Below are 22,174 nucleotides of genomic sequence, written 5' to 3'. Positions count from 1 at the left end.
AGAGGTAATGCCTGACTTGAGCCTTGCAGAGGAGTAGTAGTTTGCTGGCGTTCTCCTAGTCCTTAGCCCACTTACTTACCTTGTGCACAAGCTTTCTCTTCCAGTCCCACTGAGACCCAAGAGAACTGAGAGAAAAGTTGGTGAGACCAGGGCTCAGAAACAGGGCAGAGGCTAAGTATTAACTCACCAGTTGCCATAGAGTTGATTTGGACTCATGGCAACTCCATGTGTGTCAGAGTAGAACTGTGCTCCGTGGAGTTTTCAGTGGCTAGTTTTTTGGAATAGATTGCCAGGCCTTTCTTCTGAGGCATCTCTGAGTAGACTCAAACCTCTAACCTTTCAGTCAGCAGCTGAGTATATTAACTGCTTGCCCACCTGAAAAAAAAATCAGACCCATTGCTATTGAGTTGATTCTGACTCATGGCCACCCCACGTGTTACAGAGTAGAACCGTGCTATAGGGTTTTGGCTGTAATCTTTACAGAAGCAGATTGCCAGGTCTTTCTTCTGCAGTGCTGATGGGTGGGTTTGGACCACAAACTTTTAGGTTTGTAGTCAAGCAGAAACCATTTGCATCAGCCAGAGACCTTTGCACCACTCAGAAACTGAAAATCCTGACTAAAAAGGAAAAAAGACAAGTTGCCATCATGTTCTGACTCGTGGGGACTTCGAGTATGTAGAGTGGAACTGTGCTCCATAGGGTTTTCAAAGCCGTGAGCTCGTAGAAGCAGACTGCCGGGGCTTTCTTTCCAGGTGTCTGGGAGAACTCAAATTTCCAGCCTTTCAGTTAGTAGCCACACATTAACTGTTTGCATCACCCAAAGACTCCAAAGTCTTCATTAAGAGAAGATAATCCTGGAAACAGGGCCTGGCCTGCCTGAAAGTGAAAAGAAGTGTCTGGTTATCTAGTGCTGCTGTCCCACAAATCCCACGGTGGATGGCTTTAACAAACACATTTATTTCTACAGTTTAGAAGGCTAGAATTCAGAGTGCCGACTCTAGGAGAAGGCTTTCTTCCTCTGTGGGCTCTGGAGGAAGGCCCTTGTTTCTTTTCAGTATCTGTAGGCTTGGCATTCCTTGGAGATCTCCATGTGCCTTGGCATAACAGGTTACAAGTCAGGATCAGAAATTACTTAAAATACAGTTCCTCGATCAGGACAGCTTCTCAGCCATGCTCGTAGGCAGGCCTCTCTGTCTCTTGGCACTCTGCCCCATAGCCCCTGGGCTCGGTCTGGCCTCTGCCTCTGCTCAGGCAAGTGTTACAAAGCTCTTTACAAAACTTTAGCTCCACCAATAAATGTCAGGTGGCATCCCACTCTGCCAGCAACCCTCCTGCCCACAGGTGCCCATCTCTCTCACTGTGTGGTCAGTGCACCCGCTGCTCCATCTCCTGCTGGTCTCTTGGCATCTCCTGCTGGTCTCTTGGTTCTGCTGCGTCTGTTGCCACCATTTCTTGCCATCTTGCGCTGTCCCCAGTATTACAGCTTTCTGTCTCCTGGGCCTAGGAGGTTCTCCGCACACGGACCCTGGATCCAGAGGATATGAGACACTCCTAACTCTTCTTTTTTGGTGGTAGTGAGGTCCCCTGATCTCTGCTTGCTTGTTTAATCTCTCTCAGAGATTGACTGAAGATACAGCCTAATCCTATAGATTGTATTCTACCTCATTAAACATAACTGCCTCTCATCCTGCCTCATTAACATCATAGAGGTGAGAATTTAACAACAGTAGGATAATTACATCAGATTGCAAAATGCAGAATAAATACATAGTACTGAGAATCTCAGCCTAGCCAAATTGACACATATTTTGAGGTGACACAATGCAGTCCATAACAAGAAGGGAACTAGTGTTTATTGCACATAGAGAGTGCCCTTGGGATTTAAAAATGACTAAGACAATGTCTTTGTCCTCATGAGGTCTAATATTTATATGTCTATAGAGGAAAGAGGCTTCAACAAGTAATTAGACTATAGTGGAGAGATAGTATAATTTAGCCATTTGTTCCTTCATTCCACACACATTTACTGAGCACCTGGTAGGGCCCTTCCATATGTAAAGTGCTGTTGTTGTTGTGAGGTGCCGTCGAGTCAGTTCTGACTCATAGCAGCTCTGTGTGCAATAGATCAAAACACTGCCTGGTCCTGTGCCATCCTCACAGACGTTGCTCTGCGTGAGCTGTCACTGAAGCCACTCTTTTTCATTGCCCAGCCACTTTACCAGCATGATATCTTTTGCCAGGAACTGGTCTCTCCTGATAACATGACCAAAGTACAAGAGGTGAAATCTCACCATCTTCCTTTCTGTGGAGCATTCTGGCTGTATTTCATCCAAGACAGATTTGTTAGTTCTTCTGGCAGTCCATGAAATAGTCAAAATTCTTCACCAACGCCATATTTCAAAGGCATCAATTCTTCCATCTTTCTCATTCATTGCCCAACTTTTGCATGCATACGACCAAACAAACCCACTGCCATCGAGTTGATTCTGACTCATAGTGACCCTATGGGACAGAGTAGAACCACTTCTAAGGCTGTAAATCTTTACAGAAGCAGACTGCCTCATCTTCCTCCTATGGAGTAGCTGGTGGGTTCAAACTGCCAAACTTTTGGTTAGCAGCCCAGTGCTTTAACCACAGTGTCACCAGAGCTCCACATGCATATGAGGCAATTGAAAATACCATATTTTGAGTCAGGTGCATCTTAGTCTTCAAAGTGATATCTTTACTCTTTAACACTGTAATGAGGTCTTTTGCAGCAAACTTGCCTGATGTAATACGTCATTGGATTTCTTGACAGCTGCTCCTGTGGACGTTGGTTGTGGAAAGTGCTGGGGAAACAAAAGTAATTAAGACTGTTCTTGTGCTGAAGGAGAGCAGTCTGCTTAGGAGTGGACATAGCTGACATGGAAGTGACAGGGAGGAAGCATTGACTTGTACCTGGAGGTGGGAGGTGTGGTCGTGCACCGCTTCCCGGAGGAAGCAATACTGGAGTTTTGAAGTGGTTTGACCAAGGGAACAATGAGGAAGGGCATCCCGGGCCAAGTAAACAGTATGTGGAAAGCCATGGGATGTGAGTGTGGCTTGTGTTGGGAACACCAAGTACAACTGGACCCTTAGGGGAGGGGTAAAGCTCAAGAAGGAGGCAGGGACCAAAACACAAGGGGCCTAGTCTGCTGGGCCTGGAGTTTGACATTTTTCCTGAGGGCAGTGTTAGTGTTAAAGGGTTTTAAACAGGGGAGTGGCCCAGTCAGAAAGTAATTTAGAAAGTAAGGTCTAGCAAAGGAGCTCTGGTAGCTTAGTGCCTAAGGCACTTAACTGCTACCCAGAAGGCTGGTAGTTAAAACCTACCAGCCACTCCTCAGAAGGAAGATTGTACTTCTGTAGTGATACTGCCTCTAAAACCCAAGGAGGGGTCACTGTGAGTCTGACTTGAGGGCACATAACAACAACAACAAGGTCTAGCAGCTTGGTGGCAACTGGATTAGAGGTTAGGCATTATCCCCATTTAGCCGAGGAGCAAACTGAAGCATGGCCTGTCTTCCCAGGCCATAGTGCTAACACGTGGCTGAGCTCACATTTCTTCCATGACACCAGACTGCAGAGGTTTTAGAGAGCAGGCTGGCCAGCATGTGGCCCTCACTGTAGGACATTTCCAGTCAGAGCTGGACACTGCGGGGGCAAGTGGTGCATTTGTTGTGAGCAAGCGTAACCCTGAGCCCCAGATGCTTTACCTACTTCCCAGACATCCTGCATATTGGCCCAGCTTGCTACCGGAAGGCCTTCCATACCAGCTTCCTGCATTCCAAACAGAAGCTGTGGGAATCTTCTCTGAGTTTCATCACTGTGACCAGAGCATCTGTTCACTGGAAGGCCTATCATGTCCTCCTCAGTTCTGGCCACGCTGAAGGCTCCAGGCTGCAGCGGGGCTGAGGAGACATCGGTGATGAAGACCCTGGGCTTTTGCTACTGACACAGGCCAGAAAGTTGAATCAGGCAGCCAAGGGGTGACTAGCTTCCCCTAAGGTTTATCATAGGCTCGGGCGCTAAAACCTCGGGCTATGTAGGACAGGGTCAGTTAGAGGATGAAGGAAGAGATTTGTATCACAGGCTCCTGGCAGGCAAAGTTCTCCCAGGGAGGAGGGAGTTCCTGTGCAGTTTCTGCTCATCATGTAGGCAGATTTGGTCAGCCATGGACCCTAGTTCCTTTGAAACTCAAAGTAGCCAAATGACTGAGGAAGGGTCAGGAAGTAGGAGGGAGAGAATGTCATAGGCAGGGGTGGATTACCCAATAAGGAAGATATGCATGGACTTAATTCTGCATACTTACTAATCTGTAGTGAAATTGTTCACTACAGGTGAAACCTTGGTGAAATTGTTTCCTACAGATTAATAAGTAAGCACAGTTAAGCCCATGCATACCATGCATACTGGTTAATTTGCACACAGACACACACACACACACACGAATACAATCCTGACTGGTGACCAGCTTTTAAGACTGAGGTCAGACCCTCTGGGCTTCAGAAAGTGGACAGCTGGAAGTGATATCCTTCTTCTTCTGCCCTGGGCCCATCGAGACTGAGATGTAAAACAAAATGAAACAAAGCAAAAAGAAGCATCTAACATGTGTCTGGAACACAGTGGGTGCCTGGTACATGTTTGTAAAGAGACAGGCTGCCTGCTGGATGCCAGGCCCACACTAGGCATAGGGTCCCAAGAGCCCCAGGAAGGGAGGTGGCAAGTAGGGAAATCACCCGCTGGGCTCTGGGGTTCTGACTGGTTTCATAGCTGTGCCCCACCAGAGGAGGAGTCCTGGGGGATCAAGAAGCTTCCAAAGACCCAGGAGACCCAAACAGGATGCAAGGAGTGTTGCCTGGAGGAAAGCTGGTGTGGTGAGGAGTGGGGAGGGGCAAAACTGGAGGGGAAGGAGAGCCCAGCTGATTTTTTAGGAGTTGCTCACCAGGCCTTTCTTCCTAAGCACCTCTAGGTGGATTCGAACCTCTCACCTTTTGGTTAGCAGCAGAGCATGTTAACTGTTCGCACCACCCTGGGACTCTGTAGCCTGAGGAGGTGGGCATTTTTCAGGGGCCTCTCACAATGGCTTGCTGAGGGGAAATCTAGAAGCCTGAAGGATAAGAAGTGAAGCTGACCCCTTCTGTCCTCCTCACCAGGCCCAGTCAGAACTTCTCTGAGGTGGTGACTACATCCCAGTTCCCTGGGTACTCTGACAAGCCTCCATCTCTGCCTTTGATGGTCTTCGGTTAAGGGTCTCCCAGGGCAGGCAGTAGGTAGGTCTGGGGCCTGGCAAGGTTGCCCCAGGGGAGGGGGCAGCAGGGTGTGCCTCTGCACTCTCTCTTCCTGGTGGCTGGGACCCTGGGGATGGCCTGGCCTGCTCTTAGGATCTTTGGAGGGTAATCAGTAGGAGACCCTGGGTCCTGGCCTTTCTTTCTCCGTCCAATAGTTCTGCCTGCTGGTCATGGACCATGCTCCCTGCTTCTCACTCCTCTGCAATCCTGGGGTACCAACACACTTCACTGACTGCAAGGACTCTGAGGGATATCTTAGATGGAGTTTGTCTGGGCCTCTTTGCTGGCACATCTTTACGTACATGGAAAAGAGAAGTGAACTAACATTTACAGGGTACCTTCTTTGTGCCAAGGAACTCTGGTAGTACAGTGATTAAAGCATTTAGCTGCTAACCAAAAAGGTCAGTGGTTCAAACCCACCAGCCACTCTTTGAGAAAAAGATGGAGGCATTCTGCTTCCTTAAAGATTGACAGCCTTGGAAATCCTATGGGCCAATTCTGCTCTGTCCTGTAGGGTCACTTGAGCGAGAATCGACTCGATAGCAGAGTGTTTGGGTTTTTGTTTTTTCCTCCTGCCAGTGCTGTGAGGTGTTATCTCACTCAGCACCTCCACTCAGATGTCCCTTGGACATTGAATACTTCATTTGCCCCAAACCCAACTCCTGATCTTCCCACCAAAACTTCCATTCCATTCCCCACGTACCTCATCTCTGCCAGGGTGCTGCCGTATCTATACCCCATCCTTTCAGTTGTTTGAGAATCCTGCTTGACTGCTTTCAGATACCCCCCACACAGTCCATCTGCAAATCCCTTTGGCTCCGTCTTCAAGACAGATCCAGGATCTACCCACTTCTTACCCCCTCACTGCTCCCAGTCACCACCATCTCGCACCTGCATCACTGCTGTAGCCTCCTGGCTGGGCTCCCTGCTTCTCCCCTTGCCCATATACAGGCTGTTCCTAACACAGCAGCCAGAATAAGCTTCTTGTTGTTGTTATGTGCTGTCAAGTCTGACCTGACTCATAGCGACCCCTCCTTGGGTTTCCGAGGCAGTACACTACGGAAATAGATTGCCCAACTTCCTTCTGAGGAGTGGCTAGGTGGGGTCATATCACTCCTCTGCTCCAACCCTCTGATATTCCATCAGGTCTGGGATAATCCATTTCCTACACCCCTCTGGCCTCCGTTCCAGTCACACTGGCCTCTTGCTCTTCCTGGAACACACCGGACTTGCTCCTGCCTCAGGACCTTTGCACTCACTGCTCCCTTGCTGACCCACTTGCCCAAGATTCCACATGACCAGCTCCCTCACCTACTTAGAATCTTTCCCCTCCTCAGGAAGGCCTCCCTGACCACTCTGTTTAAAACTGCAGCACATCTCACATCCCAGCCCTCTTGCCTGCTTTATTCTTTTCTCTTGCACTTGTCACCCTCTAACGTATTGTCTGTTTTACATGTTTATTTTGTTTATTGCCTGTTACCTGCCCTCATTAGAATGTAAGCACCCTGAGAGCTGCCTTAATATCTCTGTCATTCATGAGTGGATTCCCAGGGCCTAAAATAGCGCCCTGGTGGCATGGTAGTTAAGCACTTGGCTGCTAACCAGAAGGTTGGTGGTTTGAACTCACCCAGTGGCTCCATTGGAGATCTGCTCCTATAAAGAACGATTCCAGCCTAGGAAACTGCATGGGGCAATTCTCTGTCACACAGGGTCGCTATGAGTTGATTATTGACTCCATGGCTCCTAATGACAAAATAGTTCCTGACACGTGGTAAGTATTCAATGCGTAATTGTTGAGTGAAAGAATAAGACTGAAGCGAAGAGAGAGTCTATAACTTAAACAAGATCACACAGCTAATAAATGGCTGAGCTGTGATTTCTTCTTTGCTACCAAGCTGCAGAGAATGTTAGAGAGTGGATGCTAATGGTAGTACCAGATTTTGAACCTGGATTTGCCTGGCTTTAAGTTCAGTGTGGGAGAGGGAAGCCATCAAGAAGCGGAAGAGGCTGGAGGAGGAAACAGTGCTCGGCGCCTGGACCGCACAGAGGAGTGAGGCAGGGGAGGGTCCCAGTTAGGAGAAGAAAGGAGCAATGTGGTTTCGGGGTTGGTGCACTTGGCAATGAGCAGGAAATTGCTCCAGGATTTTGAGCAAACTAGGTTCCCCTCTTGGAGCATCAGTGTCTTCGTGGGTAAAACGAGGGGTTGGAATGGATGATGTGTGAGCGCCTTCCCTTCCACCCTTCTGGAAGCCGAGCCCTTTCATGCTGGGCACACAGCAGCCTGGGGCAGGTGCTCTGTGTTCCACAGGCCTCTGGGTGCCCTGGCTCCTCCCCCTGTGCCACCCACTCTCTGGCACCAGCAGGAAATGTTGGGCTGGCTAGTGTGTGCCCAAGAGGAAGTGATGGGCAGCAGGCCAAGAGCTTTACAAGCTTACCTGGGCAGTGGGGCAGAAGGAAGGCCTGGTTGGGGGTCTACAGGCCCCCCACTCCGCAGCTCCTGAGGGGGACTCTGTTCCTTGAGTGTCCCCCACCACCCCAGCCAGGCCAGCATCCCTGGACACCCATCTCCTGCTACCCCTGGCACCAGTTGCACGAGGACAGCCCCAGATGGCTCCCTGGCCTGGGGACAAAGGCTACACTGTGCCTGACCCTGGGCTGGCCTCAAGCTGGGTCACACTGAGCCCTTCTGTCTCCAGTTGGGGGTGAGGGACAGACGGCACCAAGGTGACAGGCCTTTTTCCTTTCTCTCTTCCCCCATGACTCCCCAATCTGAGGAGCTGACTCTCCCAAGGGAAAAGTGACAGAAGGCATCTTGTGTCTTGAGCTAGGGAACAACAGAGCATTCACTGCTCAGGCTGCCTTGTCACACCCAGGACCCTGCTGGGCTCAATGCCCCAATTGTCCCCAGCAGGGAGAGTCATCCACTCTCTGTTATGGTCACCACCCAGCCGCCTGCTCCCCTGTCACCATCAGGAAGTCCATCCCTACATCTGACCTCCATTCCTCCTGCTACAGTGACAACCACTTCCTCTCAGGGTCTTCTCAGAGGTGGGTGGAGAGCAACTGGTCATCCCTCTGTGTCCCTGGATTCCATGCTCCTGCCTGCTCTGGTCAGCTACCCCCAATCTCCCCCTCCTTCCAGCTCCCTGTGTCTCCCCCTCCACCCCAGGAGCAAGCTTGATGGCCCCTTGCTCCTCACTGACTCACTGAATTGTGGGGAGAGCAGGTGTGATTCAGGCTGGTTCTCCTTTGTCTTGAAGACATTAGGAGCCTCCCTCCTGTGAGATTTATACTGAATTCCCTTCTCTATCCTCCTTCCCTCCAGAGAGAGAGTAAGGGAGGAGATTTATGGCCACTACTGGTGGATTCCTGAGCCACAAACCCAACACGACATCCCATAAATCCCAGACTGCAAGACGGCTTTATGGGGAAGTCCTGTTTTCAGAAGGGGGAGTGGCTGATTCCTCCCAGGCAGAGCTGAGGCTGCTCCCCTTCCCCTGCGCCCCCCCCCAAAAAAAAACCTGAGATGACCATGACTGAGCCCAGAGGGTATCAGTGTATGTGTGTCAAGGTGCCAGATTCCAGGGCAGAGACATTTCCTTCCCTTTGGTGCTGGGGGGTAGGTAATGTGTGTGGGGCTGTCTCTTGCTCCACTCAGCATACCCTCTACTCCCTGCCCCTGCCCAGCTCTCAGGATCCCCCACTTCAGCCCAGTAACTGGGAAATGGGTGATCTGGAAACCTGGTCGGAGTGCCATCCCTTACGTGGACCTCAGGTGTGTCATATCCACATAAACCATGGCTTCATGTCTACATCATTAGGGACTCTCTTAAAAAATACATGCTCCCAGGCACCTTCCTCAGAATCTCAGTTCCATCATCTGAGGGGGAAGCACATGAATATGGACTTTTTTATAACCCCCTACCCCATCCTCCATGATATTGACATTCAGCCAAGTTTGAAAATAATACATCTGCATAATGGGGACATCTTTGCTCTCCTGTTGTGCTGTGAAATCAGTCACTCAGGGAGTGTCTGAATCCCCTCAAACTGGACAGAGAGGTTGGCTGCCCTCTGAGAGGGTCCTGCCTCTGAGTCCTGCAGATGGCTGGCCCAGAGCTGAGGTGGATCAGCTGAGGTTGGCTGCTGAGGTTGGCTGGTAGGAGTGAGTTAAGGGATGAAGAATCAGGAAGGCCGGTGGGTTCTGCCAAGGAAGCTGGAAGAGGAGCTATGAGCTCTGTTCAACTGGGCAAGGTGTCTCAAAGGGGGCACCACCAGACTCTGAGTTCCTTGAGAGTAAACCAAAAAACCAAACCAGTTGCCATGAAGTTGACTCTAACTCATGGAGACCCCATGTGTGTGTCAGAGTAGAACTGTGCTCCATGGGGTTTGCAATGGCTGTCATCTTATGAAAGTGGTTTGCCAGGCCTTTCTTCCATAGCACTGCTGGAAGGATTCAAGCCTCCAACCTTTCAATTAGCCGCCAAGCATGTTACCCATTTATTTACAACACCCAGGGACTCCTCCTTGAGAATAGAGACCATGTTTTACTCTCCTCTGTAACCCCAGTGCCTAGCACAATGGAACTGAGTAAGGCTTTAGGACCCGTGGGCAGATGGGGCTCGGCTGGCAGTGCAGGCCTATAGCCTCTCATCTGAGGAGCACCAGCCTGAGCACAGACAGACAGCCTGGTTCTGCCTCATCTCTGGGCTCTGGGGAACCAGAGGACCACAGCTTAGCTGCCTTTGGGTGCAGCCAGAAGCCTGCAGGCCAGGAAAGGGGCCCTCTGGATGCTGGCTGAGGACAGAAGGGTGTGATCACTGAGCAAAGCAAACATATTAACTGACCTATAATCCCTTAAACCAGGAGGATCCAGGAGGGGCCTGGTTGCCTTGGCAACTGAGTGCTGGCCAGTGGCAGGACTGAGAGAGCATCCTGCAGGAGTAGACTTGCCTGGTACATGGGCAAAAGCTAGCAGTGGGTGCAGCGTGGTCCCCTACCATCATAGGCTCCTAGTCTCTTGTGCAGGGGTGGGTGGGGACTCTTAGAAGGCCTCTTGGTCCAGGCCCTGCTGTAACTGAGGGTGGTGGGGCAGAGCAGGATGGGGGTTGGCTGCACTAGGAGCTGAGGAAATTATGGAGGGGAGGGGCCACGCAATGGGACAGCCTCACTCGAGGTTTTCAGAGCAGGCCAGTGATGGAAGGGTCTGCGGGTGGAGGTCCTTGTATGGGTGCCACCGGAAGGCCACATTGTGTCCTCCTGCTCAGAGGATAGAAGAGCCAGCAGTGAGGGGCCTGAGTGTGAGCAGAGCAGAGAGGGTGAATCTCCACCCCCTCTTGATCTCCCTGAAGGAGGATGCAGGCCCACTCAAAAGTTCTGGAAAGGGAGAACTCATGCATCCCCTTCCCTGGGGCCCTCTCTGTTTCTGGCAAGCTTCTGTGTTTCCCCTGAGACCTTCAACCGCTTCTGACCTACCATATTTCAGCCAGAGAGAAGATGGGCTGGGCCAGCTCAGTTCCACACTTCCCCTTCTTATCCATTTCCTCTTTTTCCCTTTCTCCTGGGGACCCAGGACAAGCTAGAGAGGAACCTTCTGGTATCAGTGTCAGGGTGAAATGGAGTTTGACCAGAGATCTTGCCCTAAGGGTGTGGGCCAGGCAGGTGAATATTCAGCTATGGGCACCATTAAGGATTCCTGGCTGCTAATCTACTGAAGCTCTTATACACACGTTGGTAGAGCTGCTGGCCTGAGGACTACGAACTCTTGTGCAATCCCTGACACCCCAGCCCTTTCTCCAGAATTCTCTAGATCTCCAGCAGCTAAAGGGTTAATGTGAAGGGAGGTAATAAAGGTGAGAGGTGGCCTCCGTGATCCTGTTTGCACTTTATACCCACCATTTGCTGTCCTAGTTTGTGTGTATTATGAATATCTCCCCAGAGGAAGGAATTTCTGTAGGATAGATTGAGAGGGAGGGAGAGGGTTAGGTCACTACCCTCAGGGAGCCCTAGATTTGATGTCACAGCCCTGGCTCCCAGAATGCACTGTGACAGAGTCTCAGACCTCTTAGAGTTCCCAGCGTGATGAGGGTCAAGACCCTCAATCCACGTTTGGTATGGACCTGGACTACATTGCCTCATTCTTCTCACCTGTTCTCACTTCTCCTGTCTCAGGACCTGGGCCCTGATGACCATGAACAAGATGAAGAACTTTAAACGCCGTTTCTCCCTGTCAGTACCCCGCACTGAGACCATCGAGGAATCCTTGACAGAATTCACAGAGCAGTTCAGTCAGCTCCACAACCAGCGGAATGAGGGTGAGGGGACTGGAGACCCCATGCCAGCTGGCTTTCCCATCCCTCATGTTCCCCCAAAGCCCCTCTTTCCCATCACTCACTGTTGTCAGGGGCACCTTTGGCACTTAGCCCTTGAGAGAGGATGGAATGGGGGAGTGGACTTCCCTTCTCTCCCTCAGGGGCAGGGAGGGGAGCTGATGCTTCTCCCTCTCAGACCTGCAGCTCAGTCCTCTTGGCAGAGATCCCCAGCCAGAGTCCAGCACCTTCTCCCCCACAGACAGTGGGGAGGACCCCAGGCCACTGTCTCCTGGCATGCGGTACCGGCGGCAGAACCAGCGCCGCTTCTCTGTGGAGGTGAGGGGCTCTGGGCGCTGCTGTGTGCATGTGGCAGGGCAGTGCATATCCCCAGATGTGTGCGCAGGAGAATATTTGCCTTGGAACCAGACTTCATGGGTTCAAATCCCAGTTCTCCCATTGATTATCTGTGTGACTTTGAGCAAGTTACTTATACTCTGCCTACCCTAGTTTCTTCTTCTTTAAAACAGTCACTGGGAGGATTAAATGAGTCAATATACGTCAAGTGGTTAGAACATTCTAGGCACGTAGGAATTTAATAGGTATTATTATTATGCATATACATTTTTTAAAAAAATTGCCATTGAGTAGCTTGTAATTCATGGTGACCCCATGCATCAGAAGAACTGTGCTCCACAGGGTTTTCAGTGACTGTGTTCTTTTAAAAGTATATTGCCAAGCCTTTCTTCTGAGGTATCTGTGGGTAGATTCAAACCCCCAGTCTTTCAGTTAGTAGCCAAATACTTAACCACTTTTACCACCCAACTACCTGTATCTATGTATATGCTCATTTATATGAAAAATGTGCTTACAGAGTCTCAGTGTCTATAAATCAAAAACCAAACTGACTGCCATTGAGTCGCATCCGACTCATAGCGACCCCTCCTTGGGTTTCCAAGATGGAAGTAGATTGCCCAGTCTTCCTTCTGAAGAGTGGCTGGTGGGTTTGAACCACCAGCCTTCTGGTTAGTGGTCAAATGCCGTAGGCACTATGCCACCAGAGCTCCCACAGTGTCTATGTTGTTGTTGTTATTTGCCGTCGAGTCAGCCCCGACTCATAGCAACCCCTCCTTGGGTTTCCGAGGCAGTATCACTACGGAAGTAGGATTGCCCAACCTTCCTTCCAAGGAGTGGCTGGTGGCTTTGAACTGCCAGACTTCTGGTTAGCAGTCAAGTGCCTTAGGCACTATGCTACCAGAGCTCCTACAGTGTCTATAGGACCCTCGTTTTATAGATGGGGCTGCTGAGGCCCAGAGAGGGTAAGGAACCTCCCCAAGGTCACACAGCAGCCCTTGGGTGTTCATTTACATGGCTCTGAGCACATCTTGGGAGCAGTTGTGAGCCTGAGGTCATAGCTTATGGTGTGGCCCTATGTGGCTGCTCTGCAGGGCAAGCCTGGTCCAGGGTGAGAAACGAGAGCCCTACAGCCTTCTCTGCCCTGGAGTAAGCACTGGTGTCCTCATCTCCCCGTCCTGGTCCCTGCAGGACATCAGCAAGAGGCTCTCTCTGCCCATGGACATCCGTCTGCCCCAGGAGTTCCTGCAGAAGCTACAGCTGGAGAACCCAGACCTGCCCAAGCCACTCAGCCGCATGTCCCGCCGTGCTTCCCTGGTGAGTCTCACTACAGACCAGGGCCACCAGGGTGGTATACCCTCTCCCCAGCATGGATGCATCAGTCCTGGCGTCATCTGTCCCAGCCTCAACCTGGCCACAAGAATTCTCTAGCTCTCCAGCAGTTAAAGGGTTAACAGGAAGGGAAGTAGTAAAGAGGGGAGGTGGTTGCCACCTGAAGCTGTTTCCAGGTAGGTTCCTGGGCCTCTGGTGCCACCTGCTGGCCATAGTGCTATGAGTCGGGTCTGACTCAAGGGCACATAACAACAGAAGGGTCCCACTGGGGCTGGAACTACACTCCAAGGCCCCTCCGAGCCCACCAGGATAAGAAAACCGGCTGGCACGTGCTTCCCAATCCTGGCTGCCTATTACATTTGCCTGGGAGTATCTTACAAACAAAGACTTCTGGGTCTCAGTCTAATTACCTACAGAATCAGAATGTCTGGGTAACAGGGCCCAGGGATCTGTATTGTTAAGAGCTGGTTACCATTACCACTGAGCTGGAGGAAGTTTGCTGATGAGAGAGACTGTCAGGAGGTAGATTCAGAGCCAGATGCAAGAAACAGTGGAGAAGAGGACACAGTACGTGCCTTCTGAAGCTTGTCATCTATGACCATGATGTGCCACCATCCCAGGAGCCACAGCTCCTCAGATGGAGGAGGAAGCTCAGGGCTGGGAGGGGCTTACATCACATTCCCAAGGGCTCCTTCCTTTATCACAGAGATAAAGGGAACAGGTGCTGAGACAGGTTTTAATCTTTCCTCAGCCCTGCTGGTCTCAGTTGTTCCCTCTCCACACAGTGGTCTCATTCCTCTCCTTCCCAGAGGCTGCAGGTTGGCAGTGGGGAATGTGGTAGTGTATGTAGGGCTGCTGGGTAGGGGCTTCACACTCACAGGACCTTCTGTCTTTCCCTCTCAGTCAGACATCGGCTTCGGGAAACTGGAAACGTATGTGAAACTGGACAAACTGGGGGAGGTAAGAGGCTGGGCTTGGTCTTCTTTGGCAGCCAGGCAGGATGTTAGGAGGAGGGACAGGGATTCTCCCAGCCCTGCCTGTTCTCCCCTCTCATTGTCCCTGCGTGTACACAGAGGGGTATAATCTTGGCCCTGCAGTTAGCCCACCTCTGACAGGTGTTGAGGTGATCCCGGTTCTGAAGGAGGGCCTGAGGGTTGAGTGGTCCATGGGCTCTGGCGGAATCTAGTCTCTTTTCCTTTAAGTACTTCTTGTCAAAGTTCAGATCCCAACTCCAATATTTACTAGTTCCATCTGTGGCCTTGAGCAAGTTATGTGACCTCTCTCTGTACCTCGTTTTCTTCCTCTGTCAAAAAGAGATGATAATTGTTCTACCCTATGGGGTTGTGAGCATTAAATACGTTGATGTAATAAGTTTATTGCAGTCCCTGGGTGGGGCAAACAGTTAATGCACTTGACTGCTCACTGAAAGTTTGGAGGTTTGAGTCTACCCAGAGATACTTGGTGATAGCATGATATCCTCCAGGGATTGGTCCCTTCTGACAACATGATCAGAGTAGGTCTTGGTGATCTACTTATGAAAAATCAGCCGTTAGAAACCCTAGGAAGCACAGTTCTACTCTGACATACATGGGGTTGCCATGAGTTGGAGTCGACTTGATGACAACTGGTTAATGAGCTTATCTGTAGCACTTAGACAAGTGTTGTTGTTAGGTGCCATTGAGTAGACTCTGACTCATAGCGACCCTGTATACAATAGAATGAAACACTGCATGGTTGTGCTCCATCCTCACAATCTTTGCTATACCTGAGCCCATTGTTGCACCCACTAGGTCAATCCATCTTGTTGAGGGTCATCCCCTTTTTCGCTGACCCTCTACTTTACTAAGCATGATACCCTTCTCCAGGGACTGGTCCCTTCTGACAATATGATCAAAGTGGATGAGACGGAGTCTGTCCATTCTCAGGTCCAAGGATCATTCTGGCTTCTCTTCTTCCGGAACAGATTTTTTAGTTCTTTTGGCAGTCTGTGGTATTTTCAATATTCTTTGCTGACACTACAATTCAAAGGCATCAGTTCTTCTTCGATCTTCCTTATTCATTGTCCAGACAAGTGTGGTGGTACATAGTAAATGTCTCCCTATTGCCTGGTACTGTTCTCACTGTGTTAGGCTTTGTGTTAGAGACGATAGGTGGGCACAGGTTTACAGAGAGAAGGAAGACACAGCCCTGTCCCTCAAGGAATCCACAGAGAAGACCTCTATGTAAGCCTCAGCTTAATATAAGGAGAACAAAATCGGTATCACAACAGAGGGGTCTCCAGCACCATGGGAAATAGAGGAAGAAGCAGGTCATTCTGACTGGACAGGAGTTAGGAATGGCTTCCCAGAGGAAGGGGGCTTTGGAGTAAAAAGAGAATTTGAGTAAAGGGAGGAGAAGGGGGAAGGACACTCAGGCTGAGGCTGCAGCCTAAGCAAAGGCACAGAGGGGAGAAGGCATTGGACAGAAGAGACTGGGACCTGAACCGGGCCTGGGGCTGATGAGGTCCTTGTTCCCAGGGCACTTACGCCACAGTCTTCAAAGGGCGCAGCAAACTGACGGAGAACCTGGTGGCCCTGAAGGAGATACGGCTGGAGCATGAGGAGGGGGCACCCTGCACTGCCATCCGAGAGGGTACAGCATCCTAGGGTGCTGCATCTCAGGGGCTTCTGGGAGCACTCTGCCCCAGGGCACTGGGGAGGAGGGGTCAGTGCCTGAGATAGGGTGGGGGGGCAGGGGGTTAGCCTGAGAGTGGAGGATCATTTATGGAGTAGGAACTCTTGGGGTCAATTCCAGGAAGAGAGGGTATGGGGGCACATGGGGCCCCAGGGACCCAGGTGGGCCTGTCTCCCCCCAGTGTCTCTGCTGAAGAACCTTAAGCATGCCAACATCGTGACCCTACACGACCTCATCCACACAGAGCGGTCCCTTACCCTGGTGTTTGAGTACCTGGTGAGTTGGGCTGGGGCTGGTGGCCTGCCCCTTTGTTGGTTCTAGAATCAGGCTCTCAGATGCCCTCATGCAGGGGTGCAGAAAGGCTCAAGCTTGAGGAGAGCTCAGAGCTAAAGGCCTGTCACCAAGCCCCTTCCATTGCTTGTCTCACTGTTGGGCTTGGGCTTCCTTCTTACCTGGAGTCTGGACTTCTGGCCAGGGGTCAGGACAGGCTCTATGTTCCAGGACAGTGACCTGAAGCAGTACCTGGACCACTGTGGGAACCTCATGAGCATGCACAATGTCAAGGTGAGGACCTCTGGTGGCAGGGACTCCCACCTTCGGGGCCTCCACGCATCTTCAACCACTTGTCCTGAAGCCCCCATGGGATCCCACTCCTGCCACCAGGACCCCAGCTGCTGTGGTTGCTCAGAGCTTTCATTGTAGGTGGGAGGGAAAGGACTCTGGCCTTCAGTGAGTACCGGGAACTGGGCTGAGCACCTTACCTACGCAGACATATGTCCTCTGCCAGCCATGAGCTGCTGGTGTAAAACCTCTCATCTGTTTCTGAGCATCATTTTCCCCATCTGTCCATTTCTCCATCTGTCAAATGGAGTCATGAGCTACCTACCAGAATGAAAGGAGGTTTCCAGGGAATGGATGACCTCTTCCATGTTTTTAAAGAGTTGATCATATAAGATCTCCACACAGGCAGGCTCCTGACCAGCCGTGCCTTTCCCCACAGCTCCCTGGCCACAGAGCTCTCTGTCCTCCTCCTGATACCTGGTACCCACCCCTCTGGATGGGATTTCTGGTGTGACTAGGGCCCAAGATGGGCTGTAGGGTGGTCAGGAGAACCAAGTAGCTTGTCCAGGACTGGTGCTGACTTCTCTCCCCCACCCTCAGTCCTGGCCACAGGACAGCAGCTCAGGGTCTCCAAGAGGAAACATATTCCCACCGTTCATCGCTCACCTCTTCCTTCCCCTCCTAGATTTTCATGTTCCAGCTGCTTCGGGGCCTTGCCTATTGTCACTGCCGTAAGATCCTACACCGGGACCTGAAACCCCAGAACCTGCTTATCAATGAGAGGGGGGAGCTGAAGCTGGCAGACTTTGGTGAGGGCCAGGAGCCCATCAGGGCTAGGGAAGGGGTCTGACTCAATCAGATGAACAGTCTCCTCAGAGTGTGGGTGCAATGGGGTTGGGCTTAGAAGTCGACCCAGCAGTACCTGCAGGTGGAGGCTCAGTGACCCATCTGCCCCCAGGACTGGCCCGGGCCAAGTCAGTGCCCACAAAGACCTACTCCAATGAGGTGGTGACCCTGTGGTACAGGCCTCCCGATGTGCTGCTGGGCTCCACGGAGTACTCTACCCCCATTGATATGTGGTGAGTGGGCGCCACATGCGCGAGGGGAGGCGTGGGGTCCTGTCCACACCTCCAGACTCCCATTTGCTGCCCCAAGGGCCTCTGGGAAGAACTACCTAAGCTCTTTGACTGAAAACAATGTAGTATCCTGTTGAACTGGATATTAAAAAATTAACAGTGAGAGATTAGGGTTTCCTGATGCTAAGCATACACTCCAAAAGTGTGCTTCTTAGGGGCATGTGGGTCCAGGGGACCCCACAGTAAATGTGATGAATCTTCCCCAAGTATAAGTCCTACTGAAAGTTTTGGAAGGGATGCATTGTTATGTTAAAATTAACACGCACATGCAATTTGGTGTAGGATGAAAAATCAGCCCAGTTTTAAAGCTAAAACACACAGTTTCCAGTGAAGGGCCACATGTCCTGTACCCAGAGGTTCCCTAGGACAGTAGGTTTATGTATCTCTGCCAGGGGCTTAATATGAATGGAAACTGAGACAGTACTGCTTAAAGATCTGTCACGGGGGCGTTGGAAATGCAGACTCACACCTCACAGAGTCCAAGGGGAAAGGTCCAACTCCCTGGGGCCCAGGGAAGCCCCCATGTAGAGGCTATGGTGGGGGCTGGACTATGCTGGGAGCCTTATGCTGTGGACCACCCATCCCACAGCCATCACCCCACTGTGACTGGGCCTCCTTGTACCCTGGTGGTTCAGCTCTAGGAGGATGTGGGAGGAGGCCTAGCCTGACACCACCCCTGCTCATTGTTCCCTGCAGGGGCGTGGGCTGTATTCACTATGAGATGGCCACCGGAAGGCCCCTTTTCCCCGGCTCCACAGTCAAGGAGGAACTGCACCTCATCTTCCGCCTACTTGGTCAGTCTCCTGTAGTGCCTTCCTCTCACCACCAGGGGGTGCCAGAGCTCTGTCCAGCCCTCTCACAGGAAAGGTCTGTGAAGAGCAAATGGCTCAGGCCTACTCAATGGGACAGAGAGAGACCCCTGTGGCCGTGCCTGTTCTCTGCTTCCACCTCCTACGTTGCACCCCTGCCGAGTTGGCCTGTCTCTGTCTCCTCACCTATGCCCTCCCACGCCCTCTCCTCCCCCCAGGGACTCCTACAGAAGAGACGTGGCCAGGTGTGATGTCCTTCTCAGAGTTCCGAACCTACAACTTCCCCCGGTACCTCCCCCAGCCACTCATCAGCCATGCTCCCAGGTAGAGCCCCTGCTTCCCACACCACCCCTCGTGCTTCTGGTCCTGGCTTTCCCTCCAGGAGGGGGCCACACTTTCAGGCTTCTCACCCCCACACAAGCAAGGCCTGTGTCAGCTCCTTCCTCTTGCAGGTTGGACACTGATGGCATCAACCTCCTCACCAGCCTCCTCCTGGTGAGTATCTGCCCAGTGAGGCCCAGGGACTGGCAGCCAAGGAGACCTGAAACTCTAAGACCCCATGTTACACCCCACTTCATGGCTTTCATAGTCATTGAAACATCCCCACTATACTCTTCACCACCAAGGCCTGAGAGGAATGCTTATCTTCCTGCAAAGACTTGAACTCACTCTGAACTTTAACCTGTTCACTAGCTGTGTGGCTTTGGGCTAGTTCCATAACTTTCCTGTTCCTCAGTTTCCTCAACAGTAAAATAGAATTAATAACACATGCTTTATGAGATGGTTGTGAGGATAAGTTAAGTTTATGGAACTCACTGGGAATGGTGCCTGTCTTGAAGTAAGCACACAGCGAAGAGTAGTTGCTGGTATTAAGTATAAATATCCCTAACATTAATGTCATGATTATGGTTGCTTTAGCATGTCTATTTTCATCCCAAGAGCAGGTCACTCTCCCTAAGTCCCATTTCTGGTTCTTCTGGTAGCTGGAAGCCTGGGAGCCTGGGCCCTAAGACTGCTTGGGGCTGGATTAGAGGAAGGGGGGCTGACAGCTGACCCCAAAGGTTTCTCAGGTGGAACTCAGCCTTCCGCTCCATCATGCTGATCTAACTTAGCATAGAGTAGTGCTGCCTAGAAAGGTCCCCATGGCCCTCCAGCCAGGGCCCAGTAGCCTATCCTATGCCTTTCAGTACGAATCCAGGAGGCGTGTGTCAGCAGAGGCAGCCTTGAACCACCCCTACTTCCGGTCTCTGGGTGAGCGTGTGCACCAGCTGGAAGACAGTAAGTGGAATTAAGGAAAGGGTGCAGCTGCTGTGGGCAGACCTTGGGTCCTGCTGAGCAGCCTTGGGTTACCCCCAGTGGTAACTGAACTGAACCAAACTCACTGCCATTGAGTCACTTCTGACTCATAGCAACCCCCATTGGGTTTCCAAGGCTATAAATCTTTACAGAAGTAAATTGACCCATCTTCCTTCTACGGGCAGCTAGTGGGTTTGAACTGCTGACCTCCTGGTTAGTAACCAAATGCCTTATCCAGTATGCCACCAGAACTCCTTTCCTTCAGTGGTAGTCATTTGTAAATAGGGATCTGAGATGTTGGCCTGGGGGCACGCTAAGGTCCCCTGGGCCAGTCCTAACTGAAGAGGGCCCCAGCCCGGGGGTGCCCCTAGCTCCATGCCCTTGGTGGGTGTGGTAGCAGCAGGGTTCCCACCCTCGACTTTCCCCCTGCCTTTCTCCTCTCCCTTACCCCAGCTGCCTCCATCTTCTCCCTGAAGGAGATCCAGCTCCAGAAGGACCCGGGCTACCGGAGCCTGGCCTTCCATCACCCAGGTAGGGCCATGTGCCTCCCCCACCCCCACCTCTGAGTAAAGGAGGCCAGGAGGAAACTTCTCCTGGGGTCCTGCAGGGCCTGATCCCCTGTGCAGACTCCCTCTTGAGGAGCAGAAGGACCCCAGAATTGGGACCCAGCAGCCCCTCCTGTGATGGGCATTAGCAGGGCTCCCCACCATGGCCTCCCTCCAGGACCCATGGGCTGCAAAAGAGCTGTGTTCTCTGTCTCCCGGCCAGGCCACCTCCTCCTGCCTCCCTGTCCTCACCACCTCCCCAAACTTCCCCCATCCCCAACAGAACACTGCATCTGACAGTGGCCCTGACAAAGGTACATATTCTTTGCAAACTCTGAGTTCCCTAAACAGCTCCATCCTGGGAGAACTAAACTTTGTCTTTAAAACCCTGATTGCCTCCGAGGTGACAAAATGCCTTCTATGCGTTCTCTCTCTGAATCCTTAAAACATCCTTTGAAGTTGGTACAATCAATGCTTTCCATTTCACAGTCATGAAACTGAAGCTCTGAAAGGTTGAGTCACAACTAAGTAGCAAATAAGTAGCAGAAATGGGATTCGAGCCCAGGACTGGCCAGTTCTGGAGCACAGGCCCTTGCCCACTCTCAGAGTAGCTGCTCTGGGTGACACCCCCTGAAGCCCTACCTTTCCCCCTCTGCTCCCCAGGACGAGGGAAGAACCGGCGGCAGAGCATCTTCTGAGCCAAGAGCCCTGTTAACGCTGAGGGATGAGAGGTCACACCGACCACAGCAGCAGGATGGCGTCTGCACCACCTCTGAGGGCTAATGGCTGCCCAGAAGGCAGTGTGGCAGCCCTGCTGGCCACGGGTGTTCCTTTCCCTGATTCCCACATGCCTCCCTGTGGTCTTCATCTGGGCACCAGTCCCTCCATCACCCATCCTAGGGCTGGGCATTATTTGCTTCCCTGGTAGGAGGTGAGGGGCAGGGGTGGCCTTGGACCCTTTCCCACCCTGAAGTGCTTGGGCACCAGTGTGGGACCCATGCAGACAGATTGCGGGTATCAGGCACAACTGTGCCCTCCACCCTTTATCACCTTCTTCTCTGACATGACACCTCCTCTGGGGTCCCAGAATCCTGGGTGCCAATGTGTGTGCCAAATCCTACCCCTCCCCTAAGGGGCTGGTGTCCCTAGAGCACCAGAGGAAATGATAGCCCCATACCTCTTCTTACCATCCCTACCCTGCTCCCCCAACTCATCAGAGGCCCCCATATACCCTCAGGCTTGAACCAAGGTTGGGTGGCACTGGAATGGTGACAGACGCCCAGCTGAACCCAGTGGGGCCTGCTCCTGCCAGCTGTGCGCCTGCTGCCCTGCCAGCCCCTGTCCTAGCCCCGAGAATGAATGGAATTGCCTTAAATCGGCAGGTGGTAGAGTGCTCCCTGCCCCTGGAGCTCTGACCCCAGCTCCTACCTGTTCCTTCCCAATAGTGACTCCTTATCACCCCTGAGCTCTGATAACCCAGTCCTGGGACAGGGGCATGAGGATGGCCCCCAGACATGCAGGGTCACCCTGACACTAGTGACAGGCCACCTTGGTTCCTTGGGACTAGCATAGCCTTCACTGCCCCCTTTCCTAGTCCTCGTGGCCCTGTCCTTGCTCCTCCTGAAGCTGACACCAGCCTCCCTCCTCCCAGGTCACGAGAGGGAGAGTAGTCACAGGCCTGGGTGCAAATGCCAATCTAAGGTGAAGGAAGGTGGATGGCAACGGCTTCCCCAGGGCTGGGAGGATGAGGGGCCACAGCCCCCAGAGAAAACACCATTCATCACCCCCTACCCAGAAAGCTTGTTGTTCCACAAGTCTCCTCAGCACCTGGCTGAATCATGAGTGGCAGAGGCC

At 52.0% G+C, this 22,174-nt stretch overlaps 1 protein-coding gene across 1 annotated transcript; it reads left to right on the top strand.

The window, feature by feature from the left end:
* The first annotated feature begins 11,490 nt into the window (after positions 1-11,490).
* Positions 11,491-21,018, top strand: CDK18 (cyclin dependent kinase 18). Its single transcript, XM_007953418.1, has 15 exons — positions 11,491-11,620; positions 11,814-11,953; positions 13,160-13,285; positions 14,204-14,260; positions 15,817-15,931; positions 16,155-16,249; positions 16,475-16,537; positions 17,220-17,343; positions 17,493-17,613; positions 18,367-18,464; positions 18,698-18,803; positions 18,932-18,974; positions 19,667-19,757; positions 20,229-20,306; positions 20,984-21,018. The coding sequence occupies exons 1-15, from the start codon at positions 11,491-11,493 to the stop codon at positions 21,016-21,018; spliced, it is 1,422 nt and encodes a 473-aa protein (XP_007951609.1).
* The last annotated feature ends 1,156 nt before the right edge of the window (positions 21,019-22,174 follow it).

This window comes from Orycteropus afer, unplaced genomic scaffold (assembly GCF_000298275.1).
Source record: "Orycteropus afer afer isolate SDZICR_OR568_19922 unplaced genomic scaffold, OryAfe1.0 scaffold00013, whole genome shotgun sequence".
Lineage (NCBI taxonomy): Eukaryota > Metazoa > Chordata > Mammalia > Tubulidentata > Orycteropodidae > Orycteropus > Orycteropus afer.
Note: the sequence above shows the minus strand (reverse complement) of the source record. Positions and strands in the feature narration are given on the sequence as shown.

Coding starts and splice junctions, on each gene's coding strand:
- CDK18 (XM_007953418.1), top strand. CDS start 11,491: ATGACCATGAACAAGATGAAGAACTTTAAACGCCGTTTCTCCCTGTCA. Junction 18,975..19,666: donor TCCTCACCAGCCTCCTCCTG/GTGAGTATCTGC, acceptor TATGCCTTTCAG/TACGAATCCAGGAGGCGTGT. Junction 19,758..20,228: donor TGTGCACCAGCTGGAAGACA/GTAAGTGGAATT, acceptor CCCTTACCCCAG/CTGCCTCCATCTTCTCCCTG.